The sequence below is a fragment of the Crocuta crocuta genome, unplaced genomic scaffold (genome assembly GCF_008692635.1).
Source record: "Crocuta crocuta isolate KB4526 unplaced genomic scaffold, BGI_CrCroc_1.0 scaffold154, whole genome shotgun sequence".
Classification (NCBI taxonomy): domain Eukaryota; kingdom Metazoa; phylum Chordata; class Mammalia; order Carnivora; family Hyaenidae; genus Crocuta; species Crocuta crocuta.
The window spans coordinates 14,318,201-14,340,988 of record NW_027530545.1 but is presented as its reverse complement, the minus strand read 5'-3'; the positions used below and the strand labels follow the sequence as shown (position 1 = coordinate 14,340,988).

At 33.4% G+C, this 22,788-nt stretch overlaps 1 protein-coding gene across 1 annotated transcript in view; it reads right to left on the bottom strand.

The window, feature by feature from the left end:
* LRP1B (LDL receptor related protein 1B) overlaps positions 1 to 22,788 on the bottom strand; it is a 1,854,983-nt gene that overhangs the window by 250,135 nt on the left and 1,582,060 nt on the right. The window contains exons 53-57 of the mRNA XM_077767810.1: positions 19,675 to 19,797; positions 15,665 to 15,805; positions 14,115 to 14,302; positions 7,967 to 8,150; positions 3,692 to 3,777 (exon numbers count right to left, since the gene is read on the bottom strand). Coding sequence (XP_077623936.1) covers positions 3,692 to 3,777; positions 7,967 to 8,150; positions 14,115 to 14,302; positions 15,665 to 15,805; positions 19,675 to 19,797 — 722 coding nt within the window. The remainder of the gene's footprint in view (positions 1 to 3,691; positions 3,778 to 7,966; positions 8,151 to 14,114; positions 14,303 to 15,664; positions 15,806 to 19,674; positions 19,798 to 22,788) is intronic.

Sequence of the window (22,788 nt, the reverse complement as noted above, 5' to 3'; positions counted from 1 at the left end):
CAGGGAAGATTTACCCAATCAAGGCAGAATTATCCTATTCTTTTTTTTTTTTTTTTTTTTTTTTTTTACAATAATCAATTTAGATAATGAAAATTCAATACCAAATTTAGCAGTTTGGCTATAAAAAATGAAAGCTATAAATGCAGAGCAATTAAAGCCCTGAGTTCTGACATATCTATCAAAGCTGGTCATTTTTCTACAGCTTTACCCTTTAATCCCCACAGAAAACTTTGCAATTCTCTCTTCTCAGAATCATATGCAAGGACCATTAAAAAAGCCAAGGGCATGGTCAAAATAATGTCTAAACACTAGAGTCATTCCAGTGGTTTCAGAGCTGAAAATTGGTTTCATCAAAATCCTATTTGCTTCTTTCATTTCTATAGCTGAAGATTTGAACCCTTTGGTTCAACATGATTAATTTCGGAAATTGTGTTTTGTTTCTCTTTACAATTTTACTGGAATAAAAGGCACTGCAGGGATTGAAGTGGATAACATATTGGAAAGCTATTTGATAAATGCATGTAAATTAATAAAATATTTGATTAATGCATTTCATTTCCAAAATCCACGCTGTTAAAGTATAAGTGCATTTTCTTTATGTATGCAGTATATGAATTTAAGTTATAGCCAGCCTACCTACAACTGCATTTTAGAATACACAGGGTAAAAAAAAGAGAATCTACCAGTTATTAAAATTTTTCACTGTAAACCTTCACGAGATTATACGGACTACAACAAAGAGAATAAAATTCAAGATATTAGGGTAAATCATTCTTCCTAATCACTTACACACCTAAAAATCCTCCCAAATTTAAGACAAGGATGTCTTTTCACTTATTTTGACTGAGAGAAAATAGGGAGACATAATTACTTCCGTTTTCTACTTCATTCTGCACATGTAGACAGAAATCTCTGAGGGAAAAAAAATGTTTCTACTGCCTAGAACTCCTTGAAAATTTCTATAATGCTATAATGAAATGTAGTTAAAAATATCTTCCCTGACAGAAATGATATATTCCAAACAGACTGCAGGCAAAACTGGATGTAAGGCTTGTCTCTAGTTTTTTGAGTGTCTATTTCCTTAGTCAGTGGTCACATTAATAAATGCTTTCAAAAGACAGATGTTCAGAGTCCTTATGAGCATCCTCATCTTCCTCCCTCCCTTTTCATTTTCATAAATACCACACTGAGAAAACTATCTGATAGTCATCCCCACTTAGGTACTAGTGATTGGCAATAGTCAAAAATGATACCATGAGGGAAAAAAGTGTTATCTGAAAGTGTGCATTAAAGTGGTTTGGGTATATGAAATACTTAAATGATGCATACAGGAAAAACTCATTTCGCTCCATTAAAAACAATCTCTGATAACATATTAGCCATGAAAACAACAAAAGGGATACCAGCAGAAATGTCCTAAGTCACAGGGTTGGAAAATAAAGCAAAGGGTTGTCACTGAAGCTCTGTTACAGTCTTCTGTGAAGTCAATAAATATTGTTGTTATTTTAGCTATTAGTTCAGCTGAGCCTGAAAACAGACTGTCCTAAAGAGAAAACTTTCTCTCTTTATGATAGCGTAGTCTAAAAGGAAGTTAAACAAATAAACAAAAACAGGGGTGCCTGGGTGGCTCAGCGGTTAAGTGACTGACTTCAGCTCAGGTCATGGTCTCAGTCTGTAAGTTCAAGCCCCACATCACGGTTTCAGCACAGAGCCTAGAGCCTGCTTCAGATTCTGTGTCTCCCTCTCTCTCTGCCCCTCCCCTGCTCAAGCTCTCTCTCTCTCTCTCTCTCTCTCAAAATCAAACAAACTTTAAAAAAAAACAAATAAAAAAACAAACAAAAACAATCTAGTAAAAGAAAATAAGCAAGTGCCTTCTCCAGAGACCATACAAGGATGGGTGTATCTAACCTGGAAGGTATAGACAGGCTTAGAGGAGGTACGGAGACCTACTCCAAAAGATAAAGATAATTTTCAGCATTTTCTAATTTCATTATAAGCTTAAAATTAGATTGCACAGAAAAAAGAATTAAATTAAATAATGTAGAAAAACATTTGGGCAGCAAACACTTTTCTATTTTAGCAAGTTATACACACTAAAACTGTTTTCCCTGGAGTTATTTACTTTCACATTATTCATCTCTTAAAGAGAGAGCTAATTCTTATATTTTAAGTAGATTTCTGTTTAGTCTCTATAAACAACATGGAAATATTTTATATATTTCCCAATCTCTGTGGGGTTCACAATTAGAGAGAGGCAGTATGATACAGTGAATGTTGGTGGCACACTCCAATCTCAAGAGCAAGAGTCTAAACTTCACAGACATTCATGAACATGTCGACATGTTGTAAGTCTATGGGACGTCTGAGGACTCCAGTGAAATGGAGAGCATGGCCTCTATGTCAAAGTGTTAACTGCTGTACAATTTGGATTGTGGATATCCAAGGATGTGAGATCAGCATTGCTATGCTTTCCTATTTATTTTCATGAGTAACCAGAAATCTGGATTTTCATGTGAAATTTTCGTTTTCAATCTGTGAGTTAGAAGAAAACTGGAAAATCTGTCAGGGCAAGTCGATATCACAGTTGCTAATGAATATTTACACTTAAAATGAGACTAAATTCATAAGAAAAATGACTGAAACTGACAATAGCAATGGAGAAATCCATCAAGAGGTGGCAAAAATAGTTTAGGTATTCTTTATGCTGCTGAAAAATTGCCACATGAATGGCCTTCTTTGTCTATGCCTAATACTGGCATAAACATACTACAAGAACAAGAAATATCCTTATTTTTGGCTTGTTGTAGACAGTACTTTCACATATTTATGTCACTACTGTACAGTCTGGGGAAAAAAGACATTTGCAGCCAAACAGATACAAACTGAATCTTCCCAAAGAAGCTATTTCTCCTGAAAACCAAATATATGCTATTAACTAACTGCATGTGATTTCTCTACTCCATGTAGTAATCACTGTAGTTTTAATGATTTGATTTATGCTATTTCTCTTGCAGACTGGGGGAAATAAAAAGTTGAGGTGAGCAACTCACAGTTTTCCATCCTATCATAAAATGGAAACCATATGTATCATCTTAAATAACATATATAAATAAACTCTGACAATAGGACTCAACATCAAAAGAGACCAACCAGATTCTCTTGAAGTGGACAGGCTGACGGATAAAGAGGGTAGAACTAAAAATATATGCCTTACAACCTTTGAATCGTGACTCAATTACAATTATACTTTCGCCCCCTTACTAATTCTAAATTTTAAAGGCTAGAGGTCACCAGTCCTGTTTTATTTTCTAGTTCTATAAACCAAAACTTAAAATTCTGGAAAAGGTATTAATTTTTAATTTCCAAGGTGAAAAAATCAATTTAAGGAACACACAAAATACATTAAAAGATAATTTTATGCTTTCTTTAATCTAGCTATTCTTGAGATAGTTTTACCCTTCTATTAATTATACCTTATATTTTTTACATTCCTAGATATGGTATGATGTAATATGTTCAGAACATCCCCTTGATAATCAAACAAAATAAAATTTAGGGTAATATCATATACAAACATACATGTGTCCATGAGTAAGTGCTTCATAAATTCCAATTGTCAGATATTTTTACAGTGCTAATGCATATCTGGAGTATACATATTAAATAAGAAATCATCATGAGAATGTCATACCTGTTTTAAAAGTGTGTAGTTGGAGCCATCAGTGCTAATTTTCCTTATTTCATGATGATCAGCAAGAATTAGAAAAGGTTCTTCATCTAAACACCGAGACAAAAAACATAATTATAATTTTATATGTATGTATTTCAGTTTCACTTAGTTCCAACTTTAAATTTCTATAAATTTAAAAGCAGTGTCCTCCAGTAGATTAATGGTTAAAATATTCACACTGAATATCTCAATTCATAGTAAAATGAAAAGACAGCAGATACCCAGGCAGTATGGGTAAATGCATCCCTCTCTTTCCCTCAGTTTTTGTGAGCAGCAGATTATCTAGTTTATTTGGAATTGGTGAAAAATATCTGCTATCATAATCTGATTTTTAAATAACATTCAGGAGAGAATAAGCTACTCCTATTTAGATTTCTACAGTACAGCTAAATATTAATATAATCAGGAAATTATTTCTTGATAATCTAATAACCAGCTTATGCTGTCAGAATGACTTGGGTGAAAATCAAGAATATCATTGCCTACATAGATTTCTGTAATCAGCCTGGAGACTTCTCTTAAATAATTTCTCAATTCCAGGTTCTTTAATTTTTGTTAATTAATTTCACCTTTCCCCATAATCCTGCTTTTTAATTCCTTTTGATCTTTATTTCATTATTTTAGTTGGTCCAATATATTGTGTATCTCATTCGTTCTAGAATCTAGGAAAGGTAATAAGACGAATCTGACTATGCTCCAAATATATGAAGATCCTCTGAACTTTTAGAGTGGTTTTCTTTTAGAATCTTTTTGGAAACAAAATAGATTTTTAAATAAAAAATATTCAGAAAGTTTTATATACAACACATTTATTTGAATATGTCTCTGATTTAACTTCAAATTGACCACATTATTGACTGTTATATTCCTAGATCAATTCAATTAAAGTTTTGTTCAAACTCTTTACAAACAGCTTTGTTTCTAAGATGCAGCAGTCAAATGCCATCTCTTGTCAACTATATGCATAAATATAAAATTAGTCAGTCATGGTCTACCTTTTGTTTTAATGTTTATTTATTAATTTTGAGAAAGAGTGCATGCAGGGGAGGGATAGAAAAGTAAAAGGGAAGAGAGAATCCCAAGCAGGCTCTGTGCTGTCAGCATGAAATGTGATCTCAGTTCATAATCTTAGTTCTCATAAACTGTGAGACCATGACCTGAGCTGAGATCAAGAGTCTAACGCTTAACCAACCTAGCCACTCAGGTACCCCAGTCATGGTCTACCTTAATACTTAGGTAGTTCTGTTCCTACTACTTAAATGTAATACCTAAAATTATAAAAATTCTAGAAGAAAACATCAAGAAAATGCTCCTTTAAGGTCATGATAATGATTGTTTTTTAGATATTACACAAAAAACACAAGCCATAAAGGCAAAAATAAGCAGAGCTATATCAAACTAAAAAGGTTCTATGCAGCCAAAGAAACAATCAACAGAATTAGAAGGCAACCTATGGAATGGGAGAAAATATTTATAATATATATATCTGATAAAAGGTTAAACTGAAAATATATAAAGAGCTCATATACAAGCCAATAACAAAAACCAAAAATAAATTGATTTAATAATGGGCATAGGAACTGAATAGACAGTCTTCCAAAGAAGACATACAAATAGCCAAGAAGTACATCAAAAAATGTTCAACATCAGTAATCATCAGGGAGACACAAATTAAAATCACAGTGAGATATCCTCTTACAACTGTTAGAATAGCTATCTTCAAAAACACCAGAGATAACAAGTGTTGGCAAGGATGTGAGAAAAGGGATTTGTTCATTGTTGGTGGGAATGTAAATTCACTATGGAAACCTGTATGGAGGTTCCTAAAAAGGTTAAAAAAAAAACCAACATATAAACCAGCAATCTCGCCTCTGGGTATTTATCCAAAGGAAATAAAAACAGGATGAGAAAGATATATATCTGCACTCCCATGTTTATGGCAGCATTATTAACAACAGCCAAGATATGGAAACAACCTAAATGTCCATCAATGGATGAATAAAAAAGATGTGACATACATACACATATATATATGTATATGTATCTATGTTCACATACATGTATTAATTTATATGTGTTTACACATGTGTATATTATATACTATATAATATACACATGTTATATATTTTCTATATTATATACATATATAATACTACATTATACACATACACACACAATGGAATATTTTTCTGCCATGAGAAATAATGAAATCCTGCCATTTACATCCGGATGGTCCTTGAAAACATTATGCTAAGTGAAATAAGTCAGAGAAGGATGAATACTATGTGATTACCACATATACAGAAGCTCAAAAAAGTCAAATTCATAGAAACAGACAGGAGAATGGTGGTTGCCAGGGGTGAGAGAAATGGGGAGATGTTGGTTAAATAATACAAGCTTCCAATTAGAAGATAAATAAGTTCTGAGGATCTAAGGCACAGCATGGTGATTATAGGTAACAATACTACATACATGAAAGCTGCTAAGACAGTAGAGCTTAAATGTTATCACCACAAGAAAAAAATGGTAATTAGAGTGATGTAGAAATTCCTAACACTATGGTGGCACTCGTGTTGCAATATCTAAGTGTGTCATATAAACAGATTATACTTTTTTTATTTAAAGTTTTTATCAATTTATTTCTGAGAGAGAGTGAGAGCGACAGAGTGATCAGGGGAAGGTCAGAGAGAGAGGGAGACACAGAATCCGAAGCAGGCTCCAGGCTCTGAGCTAGCTGTCAGCACAGAGCCTTGACGCAGGGTTCAAGCCCACGATTCCGTGAGATGATAACCTGAGCCAAAGTCGGATGCCTAACCAACTAAGCCACCCAGGTGCCCCCGCACATTATACTCTTTAAAGTTACACAGCTATGTGTCAACTACACTTGAGTAAAGTTGGAAAAAAATCAATCTTCTCTTTAGCAAAAGAATTATGCTTCAGGAACATTTTTTTTTTTGTTATCATTACCAGTTTCTAATTATCATTGCTAATGAGATACAACTACAGCATGGACACATAATATAATGAGACCAAAACTGTAATCATCAGCATTCATTTTCTTCATTCTCTCCTTTGTGAAAAGTTTAAAGTAACAAAAACATCGACTGGTCTTGTGATTTTCTCTCTTCTTATTGCATTTTGCTGAATGCATGATGTAGCAAGTAGGCTGGCAAATAAAACAACAGGATTCCAATAATATACAAATTGATTCAGGGAGGAATACCCCAAGAATAAGTAAAAGTGAAATTAAAAAAATTGAAAGGGTTATATTTTTTTCCATAATGTGCAAAGGGTTAACCAGTTGAAAAATTAATTTTAAGAATCCCTGGTGCCTGGGGGGCCTTTGGGTGGCTCAGTCAGTTAAATATCTTATTTTAGCTCAGGTCATGATCTCTGCATCCATGAGTTTGAGCACAGTCTTGTCTTTCTCTGACTGATGTACCTGCTTAGCATAATATACTCTATGTTGTCATGTAAATGTGACATGCATATACATAAGAAGCTAGCAATGCTGTTTGAATCAAACAAAATAAGGGACTAGAGATAATACTATGTTCCAGTTTTTGCTCATTTAGACAGCCATTTGTTATATATTGTTTTGCATTATTTTAATATGTGTGATTTTCTCCCCTAATGAATTATAATATTTTTAAAATTATGGTCCATGTTCTATTGAATTTTCTAATTTACAAAGTCAGGTATAGTAGTAGGGACAAATATAAATTTAATAATATTTGGAAGTCAATGGAAGAATTCAAATAGTCCTACATAGCTGATTTATTGGTATTATGTCATCATTACTATTATCATTATTGACCTCCGTGGCACAATATACGAGCATATATGGTATAGGGGAGAAGGAAAACTATTAGAATAAAGTCAAAATAGGCTCTTTAATAGTCTTGGTCAAACTTATTCTTAAGAACCTGTGATGCAGCAGTAAAAAAGGCTAGAAATAGTTTTTTCTTTTTTTTTTTTTTTTTACCTCTGAGCACTCTCAAAATCTAAAAAAGCACTTAATAATTGACAAGACCATAATGCAGTTTTATTACAAACAGAATACCTTGCAGACAGCACACAAAATTAGACTGACAGATTCCTATATCAAGGTAAGTAAGGAAGACTTGTGATTTCTCAGAAACAGCAAAGGGAAATGAATTTAATAAGAATGGCTATAAAATTCAGAATCCATATGTATAACTGAGGTTGGATCAGTGGATGAGTTCAATTCCATACCTGAGAGTGATTTGCAGCCATTTGGGTTATCAGGTTGTATTTCATACCCTTCTGTACAGAGACACTTGTAGGTCCCATATGTATTGATGCATTGCTGGCTACACGGAAATCCCAAGGAGCATTCGTCAATGTCTACACATGTTTTACCATCATCCTTCAGTTGGAATCCAGGCCAGCATTTGCACTGAAGAATGAAAAACAAGTAAAATCATTTCATATCATTGTCTCTGTTTTCCTATTGGATATCTTTTCAGCATGATTCAAGTAAAAAAACTCATTTAAGAATACATAATGATGGGGTCCCTGGATGGCTCTGTCAGTTAAGCATCTGACTCTTGGTTTGGGCTCAGGTCATGATCTCATGGTTTCATGAGTTCAAGCCCCATATCGGTCTCCGTGCTGAGAGTGTGGAACCTGAGTGGGACTCTGTCTCCCTCTCTCTCTGACACTCCTTCACTCACAGTCTCTATGTCTCTCAAAATAAATAAATACACTGAAATAATTAATTAATTTAAAAATAATAGATAATGGCAAGTCTTTCTGTCTTCAGGGATTAACCTGTAAGAAGAATTATGTATATTAATTAATATTAAAACTAAAAAAGAATTTTCCCAAATATCTTCATTTGGTCATCTGAGGTTCACAAGATTATAAAAGTTAACTGACATCATCAAAGCCATGTGGCCGTAGTATGGCAAGGACCAAAAAACCAGTCAACTTCCTTTGTTCTTTTTGTACTGCATTACCTTGTCTTTTTAGAAGACTTTGACAATCATAAGAATTAATAACCATTATGCAGAACTTTGAAGGCTACTAATATTGGTACAATGTTATTTCATCAGAGCCTTACAGAAATCAGTGATGTAAGTGTTATTATTTTTAGTTAATATAAAGGTGAAGTTGTCTGGATAAAGCCAGAGAATTGCTGAGACTACCTATAACATATAATAAGGCTCAGTTAATATTGATCAACTGGGTCTGATCCGATACCCTGGCATGCTGATGTTGTCTGGAGAAATAAAATAATATTAACATAACTTCTCACTATAATTTAATCAATTTATGTCATCAAGTCTTTTCTTCAGCATCTTTATCATGTACCATATGAACCTCTGATGACAATATGCAATATTTACGAACCAGCATATAAATTCTGATGTCACACCATATATGTCTTTGCAGTCCTGAAAATAATGACATACTGTGATTGGCCACTGCCTTTCAGGTCTATATTCAATTCCTTCCTGGTAGCATATGAGAATTATAATTACACAGATTATTGTATTATGATCACATTAACCTTTACCAAAACTATTTAGCACTCTTAGAATTAAGGAATGTGTAAATATTGAGTAGGACAGTGAGTTAAAAAGGAACCCTAAATTGTCAATAGTAACTAGTATCCAAAATTTATTCAAAGCAAACATTTAATAACCTATATCATTTATCTGAGGATAAATGTGATGGCAGAGCTTTGTATCTACTGGGAAAAAATTAGAGAGAGAGATGTACATATTATTAAACAGCATATAACTTGAGTTCTTTAAGTACCAGAAAAAAATCCATTAATTGGTAGAGACACCACATCATCTTCATTTGAAGGTGTTCTAAAGAGAACTAAATAGCTGTTACAAAGTTCTTTTATAAGAAATGAATCACTTTAAGCTCTTCGTGCTTTCATTAACAATTTACACCAATATTTAGCTAATAATTCTCAGCAAAAATGAGGTTTTTTTTTTCCTTTTGTTTTTAAGCCAACAAATCAACACAAAAGCCACAGCTTGATTTCCCAAACTCTCCTCATCAAACTCCTCCTTTCTTTGTGAATGCTTATCCTGCTACCTGTTTTAGGAAGTTAGGACAATTGGTTTTTTCTATGGCAAAGGAAAATGAGATGCTTAATGCCACCTAAGTGTACACTTAAAAATGGTTAAAATGGAAGGGGTGCCTCAGTGGCTGACTGGGTTGGGCATCCAACTCTTGATTTTGGCATGATCTCATGGTTTGTGGGACTGAGCCCCAAATCAGTCCATCTCTGTGCTGACAGCATAGAGCCTGCATGGGATTCTCTCTCCCTCTTTCTCACTATCTCTTTACCCCTCCCTCTCTTTCTGCCCCTCCCTCTCTGACACTCTGTCTCTCAAAAATAAATTAATGAAAAAGATAGGTAAAATTGTAAATTTTATGTCATGTATATTTTACTACAATTTTTGAAAAAAATATTTTTTGAAACCAGAAATTGAGAAAATGACAGGATACAAAAATATATCACTGAAAAGGACTGGAGTAGAGATCATGTAGGCCAGAAATCAGAGATCCAGAGACTGACATAGGGCAATGTTGAATTCAAGGCATACTTTAGGATAAGAGAAAGGAATCTTAAAGGAATGTTCCAAATTCTTCTCAGAGAGTATTATAAAAGGAAATAAACAGTGTCCTAATTTTAATGGGATTTTGAAAATCACTTTGAATGGCTGGTATCAGGCTTATAAAACTACTATATCAAATAGCTTCCACATTTATGGAAAATTAATTTCTTAACATAAAATTGGTAAAAGTGACTAAATACACACTTCTATAAACAAATGAAGTAAGTATGTCTAAGCGGTTATCAGTAAGTTTTTAAAAGATTGTTTATTGAAAGAGAAGAATTTTTTAAAGTATCATTTTCCCCAATCCATTGACCTTATTTTAACAAAAACATGTTTTGCTCTCAAATAACCCAAAGCTCTCAGCGGGACATTTTACCTGCCTAACTTTCATAAACTGAGTGAAAGAAAATAATAATCATTTGTACCTTCAAAGATAAAATATGAGAGATTCAACTACATTTATTGGAAAATAAGTTTAAAATTTTCTAATTTTCATTTTCCAAAAAACAATTATTTATGACAGTGAGATTTATATATATTCAATGTCATTCTAATTTTTCTCATCATCAATACTGACTTCAAATTTTCCTGATTTGTATTAATTTTTATATAGGAACATATGGCTAGCAGAAAGAAATACAGCTACCCAAACTTTTCCTATTAAATTCAGAGAAGTTTCTTTGCAGCTTTTTAAGTGATATTTGACAAATATTATTTTATTTCTAATACATACATTAAAACTTATTTCTTCAAGAAGTACATTTATTTTTACATGGTAAATTATCCTTCCCATCAAAATAAGATCCTTGCTTTAGTAAATGTTATTACTCCCTGCTGAATAGTTACATTGTATTTGTTTTAAAACAAACGTGCAAATTGTTCACAGTCCATAAGGTCTAAATTTTGCTTTTGTAAGAGATTTTCATTTTATTGTAGAATTTGGAGGAGGATTTCTTTCCATGTTCTATAGCTATTGTAATGAGAAACAGGTTACTGGATAGTCTTCTACATCTGCTGGAAAAGAGAAACCTTATTAAGCTGACTTTCCCCTCCTAAATATAGAAGTATTTTGTTGTATATAAGGCTTTTTATTCAATTTCCTATCAACAAATTATCATGAATATATATATATATGTACACATATAATGTCTTAATACAATATATAAAATACTTGCTTTGAAACTTTATTTAAATCTCTCATTTATGATTCTAGTCACAGCTGCTTGAATCTTTTTTTGTTCTTGTTTCCCCAATTGAGGTTTTATTTTATTCATTAGTTTTGACATGTGTACATATTCAAGAACACTATTCATAGCCATTGTGTCAGGTGTCATACACAGAGATTTTCTGAATGATTAAATAAATATATTACCTATTTTAACTAGAATTCTCACTTCATTCTACAACCCTTTCTGAGAAGTCAAGGTGAGAATATTGTTTTCTTTTTTAAGTTATCAACAAACAAGTATCTCTGAATGAGGGTCTTACAAATAATTAAAATAGTATGGTTTAATATGGTTTTCTAAATATGATATTTCTGAGCACTAAGTGCCTCTGATACGCAGGGATTTTAAAAATATTAAAGCTCATTGTGATGTTATGTCAAAAGGCGGCCATCTAATCTATAATTTTTAGATTTTAGCACCATTTTTGTTATGACAGATTTTAAATACATTCAAAATAAACACAAGGAGATCTACTTTGAAATTTAAGGTTTAAACAGATGGGAAGATAGACATATGATAGATAGATAGGTGTTAGATAGATAGATTCTATGATAGATTCTATAAACATAGAGAAATATACAGATAGAATGTAAAAATATAAATTCTTAGTTGAAAATTTAACTAATTATCTGTAATAATTCTATGACATGTTCCCTAATATTTCAAGAAACTATACTGATTGTGCTTAAGTCACTAATATTTTTTTCTGCTCCATTGAGTCTCAAATATTTATTGTCAAAATTAATTATCTGATACATACTTATCTCATTAAGAATTATTTTGGTTCACTGTTTTGTTTCATTTTACCTATAATACAATGTTTGTAAGTGGCTGCATGTGTGTTTTAAGTCTGTAACTGAAAAAAAAAATATGTTTGTTTTTGAGAGAGACATAGAGACAGAGTGCAAGCAGGGGAGAAGAGAGAGAGAGAGAGACAGACAGAGACAGAGACAGAGACAGAGACAGAGAGGCAGAACCTGAAGCAGGTTCCAGGCTCTGAGCTGTTAGCACAGAGCCCAATGCAGGGCTCTAATTCACAAATTGTGAGTTCATGACCTGAGCCAAAGTTGGATGCTTTACCAACTGAGCCACTCAGGCACCAGGTCTTAATTTAACCAAGTCTTAATACAATATTCAAACTAAAAATTTATTTTTTTAAACAAATATAGCTTCCTTAGTGTTTTGGTTTTTATCCCTGTTTTTGCACAGGGGAAAATGATCATCGTAGTTTTCTGGTTATATATATGTATATATATATACATATACATATATATATATGCATATATATATAATAAAATCCTACCAGTGTAGTTAAATCAGTCACAATACCAGAAATTCAGAGATTACAAATGCCCAAATGGTTGTCTGGCTAAATTTACCATTAGATAGAACGGGCTATTATGGAATGCCAAGACTGGCAGGGAAAAAAGGTGCAACATCTTTGTAATATACAAACAGTTTCTCTAGCATGCTTTAAAGAAAGATAGCTACAATGTAACCTCTTTAGTAGTGAGAAATGAGACCGCTTATTCCAAGTAAAGAGACTATTTTAGAACACTCTTCCTCAGACTGAAAAGAATCTGCCTCCTAATTTAGAATTCCAACCTTTGAAACAAACTCATATTGGTCTGCTCCCTATTCCAGTACTTGATATATTTGAATAGATAACAATTCATCTTTGTTCCAGGTAAAACCCCTTCCAAAGGTGTGTGTTCCAGACTCCCTATGCTTCGAGATGTACAAATTTGTATACACTACAATTTGTCAAAGTTCCTCTTAAAATACCATGCCCATAAATGTTCATAGTACCCCAGGTTTGTTCTGATCAGTGCGGACCTCAGGAGAATAAATTCTGACCTCTATAATAGCATAACTGCCATTAGGCTGACTATGTGTTTTAGAGGAGGGTGTCCTATCACTATTTCATACAGAAATGAAAACAGTGACTTTTGAATGAATTGCTTTTCCTAATATTTCCCCACACATAATCAAATTTAACTTAATGCACAGCCTTAATTTTAATGGTATGTTTATTTGCATCCTCCATTCCAAAATGAATGAACAGAAATGTTTTTAAGAGCTAAGCTTGTCAATCAGTTTTGTCAGTGAATCACCCTCCTCAGTAAAATGGTACTAACAAAAGCCAATTAGGATACTAGGCATGATTTATTTTTAGTGTACCTGTCCTAATAATTCGTGTGTTCTGTTTTTTCTTCCTGCTCATACAAAAAATATTGTGTTATCCAATTTGTGGTAGATAGATCATCAGCCCATTTCACTTCAAAGATGGGAGAAAGACTGAGGGAAGAAATGGGAACTTAAGAGTTGCATACAAATTTATGTGGTATCAACATGGCAGTATCTCTATAAATACTGTTCCTCCTTTGATTTTTTTTAAGTTCAGCATATATTGAAAATGCTCAGCATTTTCATATATGTTCAACAATATTATGGTGCAAGTTAAGTTTTACAATTATACTGGATTAAATAGTGTTCGCTATCTCAAATTCTAATGTATCACGTGATTTGCTATTTTTGATGAGTACCTACCTTGTAACTCACTGGAAGATCCTGACAATCTTGAGAACATCCACTGACTTTCTTACTCAAACATTCATTTATATGGCAGTTTCTCTCATCTGAGCCATCACCACAGTCATCCTTATTGTCACAAAGACCTCCACTGGGAATGCACCTGCCATTTTTGCACATAAAAAATGAACTGTTGCATGACTGTTCTGGAAAAAGAAAACAAATAGAACATAAAGGGCATGCCATTGCTTTATACTAGAACTGTTGAAAACATTCACAAATATGATAACTTATCTGTCAAAACTTATGGTAAATATATGTGCATCAAAAATTCTCAATATATAGTGTGATATTTTATACCCAAAATATAAAAAACATCAAGAGCAAAATGTACTTTCATGTTCAACACTTATTGAAAATCCTTCTTTGCCATGAAAATTAACAATCAAAATAAGCATCTCTAGTAAAATTAATGGAATATTTCTGTCTTCACTTATATTGTGAAGATGAAACTCAAAAGTGTAATGATAGTTTGACATTTCCCTTTAAGCCAAAGGTCTCTAAGAAATTATATATCGCTAAAAATTAAGAATCTAGAATACATAGATATTCCTAGATTCTTTTTCTTCCTGGAAATATAACATTGGCATTTTTAAGTCAGGGCATAAAAAGGACATTTGTGATGAATAATAGTTTTTCCAAATATAGCTATGGAAAGGAGTTTAGGTTTTGCAGCTACTTATAACCTGATGACTTGAACATTACTCATTATCATACATGATAAAAGAAAGCCTATTAGCATGTAAAGTACATGAGAAAAAAGTAATTGGGTTTATTTTAAATATATGACTATGTATTCAGACTTTGGAATAGTGAAATGATAAATAGACCAACTTTGGCGATGTATATGTTTCTGTTCAAATGATATGCAATTTATTTCATTGTGCCTAAGTATGAATAATACAGACCTTCTCTCAGTAAATCTCAGCTTATTTTATGTTTAAATTTTCAAATAGGTCCATACCAGGAAATGATTTTCACACAAAATCATGTATTAAGAAAAAAAAATTACTTTTTCAAAGGGAGCAAGGTGATGGATTCATTAGGTTCATTGCCTCAAATCTTTATATTTTGGCACAGATTTAAATTTCTATAAGTATCTTCAAAACATAGTTGATTACTAGGATCCTAAATAGTATCACTTGAAACATCATATGCTTAATTATTTGCCTTTTTTTCATTGAATATCATACTAGAGTGGCAATCAGAGTCACAGTTTTGCCATTAAAAAGCAAACGTTGGGGGGCATCTTGTGGATCAGTCTGTTGGGCATCCGGCTTGGGCTCAGGTCATGATCTCATGGTTCATAGGTTCGAGCCCACATCCGGCTTTGTGGTGACAACTCAGAGCCTGGAGCCTGCTTCAGATTCTGGGTCCCCCTCTCTCTCTGCCCTTGCCCTGCTCACGCTGTCTTTTTCTGTCTCTCAAAAATGAATGAACTTTAAAAAATATTTTAAAAAATAAAAAGCAAATTGTGGAATAAGCATACTATTATATATTTTCTGTACCTGCACTTTTGCACTTTGGGTTTAAAGGTGCTTCATCAGAATGGTCAGGGCAGTCAAAGTCTCCATCACACTGCCATTGAGTACTTAAGAGGCATCGACCATCAGCACAACTAAATTCTTCCACATTACACTGTCGATATGCTAGAGGCAAAAAAATAAACATTCGAGTTCATATAACAAATACTCATTAAAACTACATCCCCCAATGTATGCTATACCTACTTAACCATGGGAGTCACCCATATCTCCTATGAGAAATGTTTCTAATTTCTTTTGGGGACAGTGGTCATAATGCAAGAGATATCTGTGATTGAGAACTAGGATTAAAGCCAGAAAATAAAGCAAAAAACAAGGCAATCTTAGTGTTTCTGAGTGAGGAAACAAAAATGCAGTACTCAAAGATACCATGCCATCTCTGTTCACTTATTATCTATCCCCTAAAGATTTCCCTTTGAATGAAAAACTAGAATAAAGCTATTAAATTTTTTTTCAAGACTAAGCTTGGTTAGGTATAGCACCAGAACATATGGATGAAGTGATTCTGAGTTATAATAATAATTCTCAGAAGCTGTAATGCAATGTTTATGTTTAGGAAGCAGTGCTGGAAGTGTAAAGGCATTGTTAAAATGAAAAAAAAATCAATTTATAAAGCAATAAAAACAAAACTATTGTAATTATCCTACATATTGACACTTAGAGGTATTAAAAAGCTTTATTCAAATCACAGTATAAATGCATCAATTTTTAATGTTCATATCTATGCCTGTTTGTAAGTAAAAGTCATTTGATTTTGAATATCATGAGTTTCATACTGAAGTTCTTCTAAGTTGGTTAACAGTAAAAACTGTCATGTCTATTAAGAAATTTTCTGGTAAATCTGGCAAATATTCTACTTTTGAAGAGAGGGAATAAGATCTGTATGTTTATTAACAAATAAACAAAACTACAATAGAAAAATAATTCAATCATGATTATACAATTGAGATGTTTATCACATAGAATGGCAAAATTAGAGAGTTCTAAAATACTCGTTTCCCTGATCTTTCTTCTTCCCTCCCGTTCTTCACTAGTTCATTCTCCTCAGTCAATAGGTCAATACATACATTACATTCAAGTCTCTCCCAGCCCACTAACAATAAAAATCCATCAACATAACTCTTAACTATACATTACTCTTCTTTCCTACTACCCTAGCCAGTGTTCCCTCACTTATCTCCAGATCTTCTTCAATTCATTAATATCCATGTCCACATCTGCCTTCTGAACCTCCTCTTAGAGCTAACAAATACCAAGTGACAAGTGTCAAATTCAAAAGTGTCTTGGACTCTTATCCATTTCACTTTCCTGCAGCATTTTATGTTGAAGACACTACCTTGTAAACAATTCCCTGGTTTAATATTTATTACCCACTCTCCTGGACATCTTTCTAACTTCACTTTTGCTGTCCCCTTTTATCCTTCTTTCTGTATGAAGTCATCTCCTGTTCACTCCTAAAATATTGCAGATGAAGCCGTAACTTCAATCTTCAACATGTTGCTTTCCTCTTTTCCTTTCTGCAGTGCTGGATGTTCTCATTCTTGTCATAGTTTGAATATCACCTTTATGCCAATGGCCACCAAATTAATCTTGATTAATTTTCCTGGTCATACTTTGGAATTTTCAAACACTCACTGTACAGCTCTGTATGACTGTCTGATTAACACTTCATATCCGAAGTATCCAAAATTAATTCTTTTTTACATTTCTCTTCTCCTGCAAAACTTGTCCCTTAATCTCCTGTGTTCCAAAGTTCACCAATAATAACACCATCCACCAAGTCATCCAAGCTAGAAATTCTCCTTTCTCCTCCATATCTGACTGGAGATGAATTCTGACCCATTCTCTTCTTCCCAATCCACCATTTCTGCCCTGGCTTATCATCACATCATTAATCATCTGAACTACTGCAATAATTTTCTAGCTAGCTTACTTTCTCCCTAATGTCTCCCTTCACCCAGGGTAATATTTCATCCACTCTGCTGAAAAAGATGGTCCTGAAACCTATTTTGACTGTGGCATTTCCCTATTTCAAATACCTGCTGCCAATTAGGAGCCAAATAATTAATACAAATTCCTTAACACTGTATTTCAGACTTTTTAGAATCTATCTTCAGCTTTCTAACTTACCTCAGAAAAGACTAATTGCTATTCTTCAACCATGTCAATTCACATTCATTTGTAAACATACATAGAACTTTCTATGTCTAAAATTATTCTTAGCACCTTACAAATATTAACTTAATTCTCTTAACATCCATGAGAGCTTAAAAAATGTCATCTTATATACATTAACAGATGAAGACTTTAGGTACAAAAAGGTGAAATAACTTCAAAGATCACACAGATAATAAGTGGCAAGGCCAGGATCTGGGCCCAGGACATCTGCCCCTAAGTTCCATGCTTGTAACCACTTTTTATGTTTTCTACCATCCAAATATGACTTTCTCTAACATTCTTTGCTTCTTTATTCTTTAGTGCCTCAAAGACTATTCTCTCAGTTTTGATCCATGGATTGTGATTCTTATTCCCATCTGACAATGTGTGCTACTTTTCTATATTGTATTTCTGATTTTCCTGTTTGTCCCCAATTTTCTCTATTGGGATCTCTGTCCAATTCATCTCCATATCAACTGAGTAAGTGTCTAGCAGAGGGATGATATTCAATCAGAATAATTGTACTTCAGATTTACATCATGTGTTATGATGTATCTTTTAAAATATCACATTGAGGGATGCCTGGATGGATCAGTCAGTTAAGCATCCGACTTCAGTTTAGGTAATGATCTCACAATTTGTGAATTCGAGCCCTGGGTCAGGCTCTGTGCTGACTGAAGTTCAGAGCCTGAAGCCTGCTTCGGATTCTGTGTCTCATTCTCTCTCTGCCCTTCCCCAGCTTGTGCTCTTTCTCTCTCTGTCTCTCAAAAATAAATAAATGTAAAAAACAATTTTTATATATCACATTGAATCCATGACTTAATAGTGAAATGAACATAAAAACTGATACCCACTGATTTCTATCATATTGCTATCAAAAACCAAGGCTATAGACACAACATTGGAAGAACAAAGGAGGGCACTAAATCTACTACCTTTCTTTTTTTAATATTTTATTTATTTTTGAGAGAGACAGATAGAGACAGTGTGAGCAGGGGAGGGTCAGAAAGAGAGGGAGACACAGAATCCGAAGCAGGATCCAGGCTCTGAGCTAGCTGTCAGCACAGAGCCTAATGTGGGGCTCGAACCCACGAACCGTGAGACCATGACCTGAGCCGATATCAGACGCTTAACTGACTGAGCCACCCAAGTGCTCCTGCCTTTCTTGATTATATGTGGATTTTAAGGCTTTTCATTCTGTATTTTTTTATGTATGTATTTAAGGTTTTTTTTTAATACTAGGTTCACATAACACTTCAATTTCAACTAGGAATTTTTAATGATTTTCACTACAAAAGTTACATTTGTATTTGTATATACATTATATATGTATTTGTCATATAAATATATATGCAAAGATAAGATACATTTCATCATAATATGCAATTTTAACAAATAAGTGTACATGTAAAAAGATAGGGTGAAAGGAAAATATTAAGTATCTAATTTCTCTCCTAGTTGTGAATTCTTTTCTTCTTTTTCTCACTCAAGCATTCAATTTGGCTATAAGACTGACCTAGCTAGCCATATACTGTCTTTAAAGTTTAAAGTACATGCAACCATAGACATTTTTGTAATCATTTCCCTGTGTGGCTCCTAATAAGAATATACTACATGTAGGCATGATCTCCAAATCAATGTGTAATGAAGCTAGAGCTTAAAGAAGTTATTGTGGTGCATCTATATGTTACTGAATTTACATGTCCTTAGTAAGAAATGCATTGTTCTTGTCATTTATTTATGTATTTCTTGAGACATCTTAAAAGATTCTTACTCAGCCTGACAACCTGTTCTTTGAAAAGTTCAGATATACTTACTGCACTGCAGTGACTCATCAGAGCCATCTCCACAGTCATCATCATGGTCACAAAGAAACTGCTTGGGGATGCACACTTTATTATGACACATGAACGCATTTTCATCACATGTATTATTGGGAGCTGATAAAGGTATCACAAAAAATAAAGTTAGAGGAGTAACTGTTTCATTCTCCCCCACCTTAAGACTTTGGGAAGTGTATGCTGTTATACTCAATAATTCATAGTTATCTGGAAAAAAGAGAAGTTTACTCAACATTCCATTCATAATATGGATATACACATAAATTCATAATATATATTAACATGCATATATTTATATATCAAATGTATGAATATAATTCAATGTTTTAGCATTAATACATTTACCAATTCCAGAGTGACCCTGATATTTCAGGCCATTTAGCAATTTGTAAGTTTGCTGAAGGATGGATTCAAAAGTTCATATGTGATAAAAAATCATTCAACTGTAATAATTCGCTGGGTTTTTCCTCTCCTCGTGCCTGTAGTAATGCTAGTAAAGTGATAAAAACCTTGCTTATTTGTGAAAAATGAACCTGAAAAGACTACCAAGTGCTAATGCTCATGATGGAAGTGAGAAGAAAACATCAAAATAGCTAAGAAAACTGTTTCTAAGATGAAAATAAAACTTGGGTGACTTTGAGGTATTGAAATAGCTTAAGATCTATGGTATGATAAGCCCAACCAGTAAGCACCACATCAAATTAAGAATATTGATCCATGAAATGGAATACTGATTTTTTTGGGTCCTAACCAACCAAGGGAAAATGGTTAACCAAAATGTTCACTAACCTTTGGCGAAAGTTCAAAAGCTAGTAACTTGTGCAGAGTGAATAAATTTTAATACTGTATGCATGGGATCATAATGGTTTGAGAAGATTATTTAAATATTTTCAATTTCTTTGGCTAATATTTAAAAGATTATGTTTAGGGCTGAAGGTTTGAGATATTTTGAATGTAAAAAATCTTCCATATAATATATACTAATTAAACTTATTACAGTAATCACTGTAAAATCAGATTTTGTTGTTTACCTAAAACCAATATAATGTTATATGTCTATTATATCTCACTTTTAAGTAAAATAAGAATCTGATAGATATCATTATAGTATACCAGAAAGAGGAAGGTTTTGCAAAAAGTCACTCTGCTACTTATGATTTGTATCTGAAAGAAGGTTTTTACTTTCTTGCTGCATCTGTTTCTTTATTCATTTAATAAGGATAATAAGATCTTATCTGATAAACTTCTTGCAAGAACTAGATAAGGCATATGAAGTATACCAGCTCATTTTAGATACTCAATAAATTCCCAGGTGCTATTTAAATTCCTATCTATGTAATAATCATTTTTGGCAGATCCCCAAAAACATTTCATGAAGATATTGTGGGAATTCAATAATGTAAATAAAACAACCTAACAAAATAATTGACATATAATGGGCACTGGAAAAAATTTACATGCCTTCCCTCTGTGTCTTAATAGGTACCTCCCTCTTCCTAGAATAACTCTTCTCTTTTTTCTTTGTCCTTCATGACTCAGATAGTTATTTCTTTTCCTTGAAATCCTTCTATGACACTTCTACCCCTTTTTATATAATATTTCTTTGTGATGACCTAGTATCTTCCATGTTTCATTCTGATATTTAAGGTATTATAGTTACTCTTTTACTTGCCTATCAGCTCTCTCCCCCTGGAATTTCCCATATTCAAAAAAGGAAATCTCTGCTTTCAAGTCAGTAATGACTATAACAGAGATATGAGTAAGTAAAACAAAAAGAATTCCTTGGATTTAATCACATGTAATACATTTTCAGCAAATTTGTTCTCAAAACTGATATGGAAGCCACGTAGAAGCAGCATTAAAAACTGCCCATTATAATCATAGTAAAACTCAGTTACTAAAAACTCCTCTAACTTTGAACTATGTGACAGCTTATATAACTCAAGTAAATTATGCCAATTCTAATACATGAATTATTCGTTAAAACACTAAGCAACAGAGGCTTATTTGGCATTAATGCTTTCGGGTCACTTGAGTACAATTTGTTGTACTTTAGCATAATTTACTTAACAGCACCCATGTGGTCCAAAAGTGTTAATATGCCTCCCAGAGTGTTAACTTACTACAATAGCAACAGTATACTGGGACCATCTGGATCCCTGAATTGATGCATAATCCTTTATTATGTAGCCCTCAGTGGCCCCATTGACCTTAACAGACACACATATCAGTTTCAAGATCAAAGTGAATTATTCTACAATAGCATGGGATTTGTGCACAGAGGCCTGCCTCATAGTTTTCTTTTTCCTTCTCCACTTTAACTACTCTACCCACCTATATATATACCCACACAGACACACACCTACATTATGGCTTCAAATATAGTTTTAAAGACCTGAAGACAGGTCATTGGAGAAATGATTGGCAGAATTGACTTTAATAAGCAGAATTCACAGCACTGTTTCTGATAACTTGCTCAGCTCAATGGATTCCCTCTGTGACCTTGGGACTGGGCTTCCAAATATTGAGTCCCCTCATTCTCTTGATCATGCAAAAGAATTTATCTAAATTTTTCTATTGAATAATTCCATGAACATTTCCTGAGGTGACCAAAAGTTAGAAACTTAGTAAATTGTTTGACCTCCAAAGGTGTTCCCCTGATCCCCCAGCTTCGTTCAGCTATATCCATACTATTTTTACCTGACCTAAGGGTTAATACCCTCTCCGTAGGACTAATAGGTGTTTACTGACCTTCTGATCAGTAGTCATTTGGGATCACATCAGCCATTTTTTAGATTGTCTGTAATAGGCAATCTAAAAGCCTTCGTGGGGGTGGAAGTGGGATTCAGAAAAGAAAATAACAAATCCACGAGAGTCATCCACACATCAGATAGCTACATAATCTCAGAGGTGAAACAATGGGTCTGTGTTCATCAGAATGGTTTTAAAATGGGTAATCCCAATGTGCATGTTTGAAAAGCTCTGGACTGCAGCTGGTTAGATGGGTTGCTGAACTACTCTGCTGACAACATCCCACCTGATTAATGCTGGTACTACGTATGAGTCCAGGGATTGGGAAAGTGCCAGAAA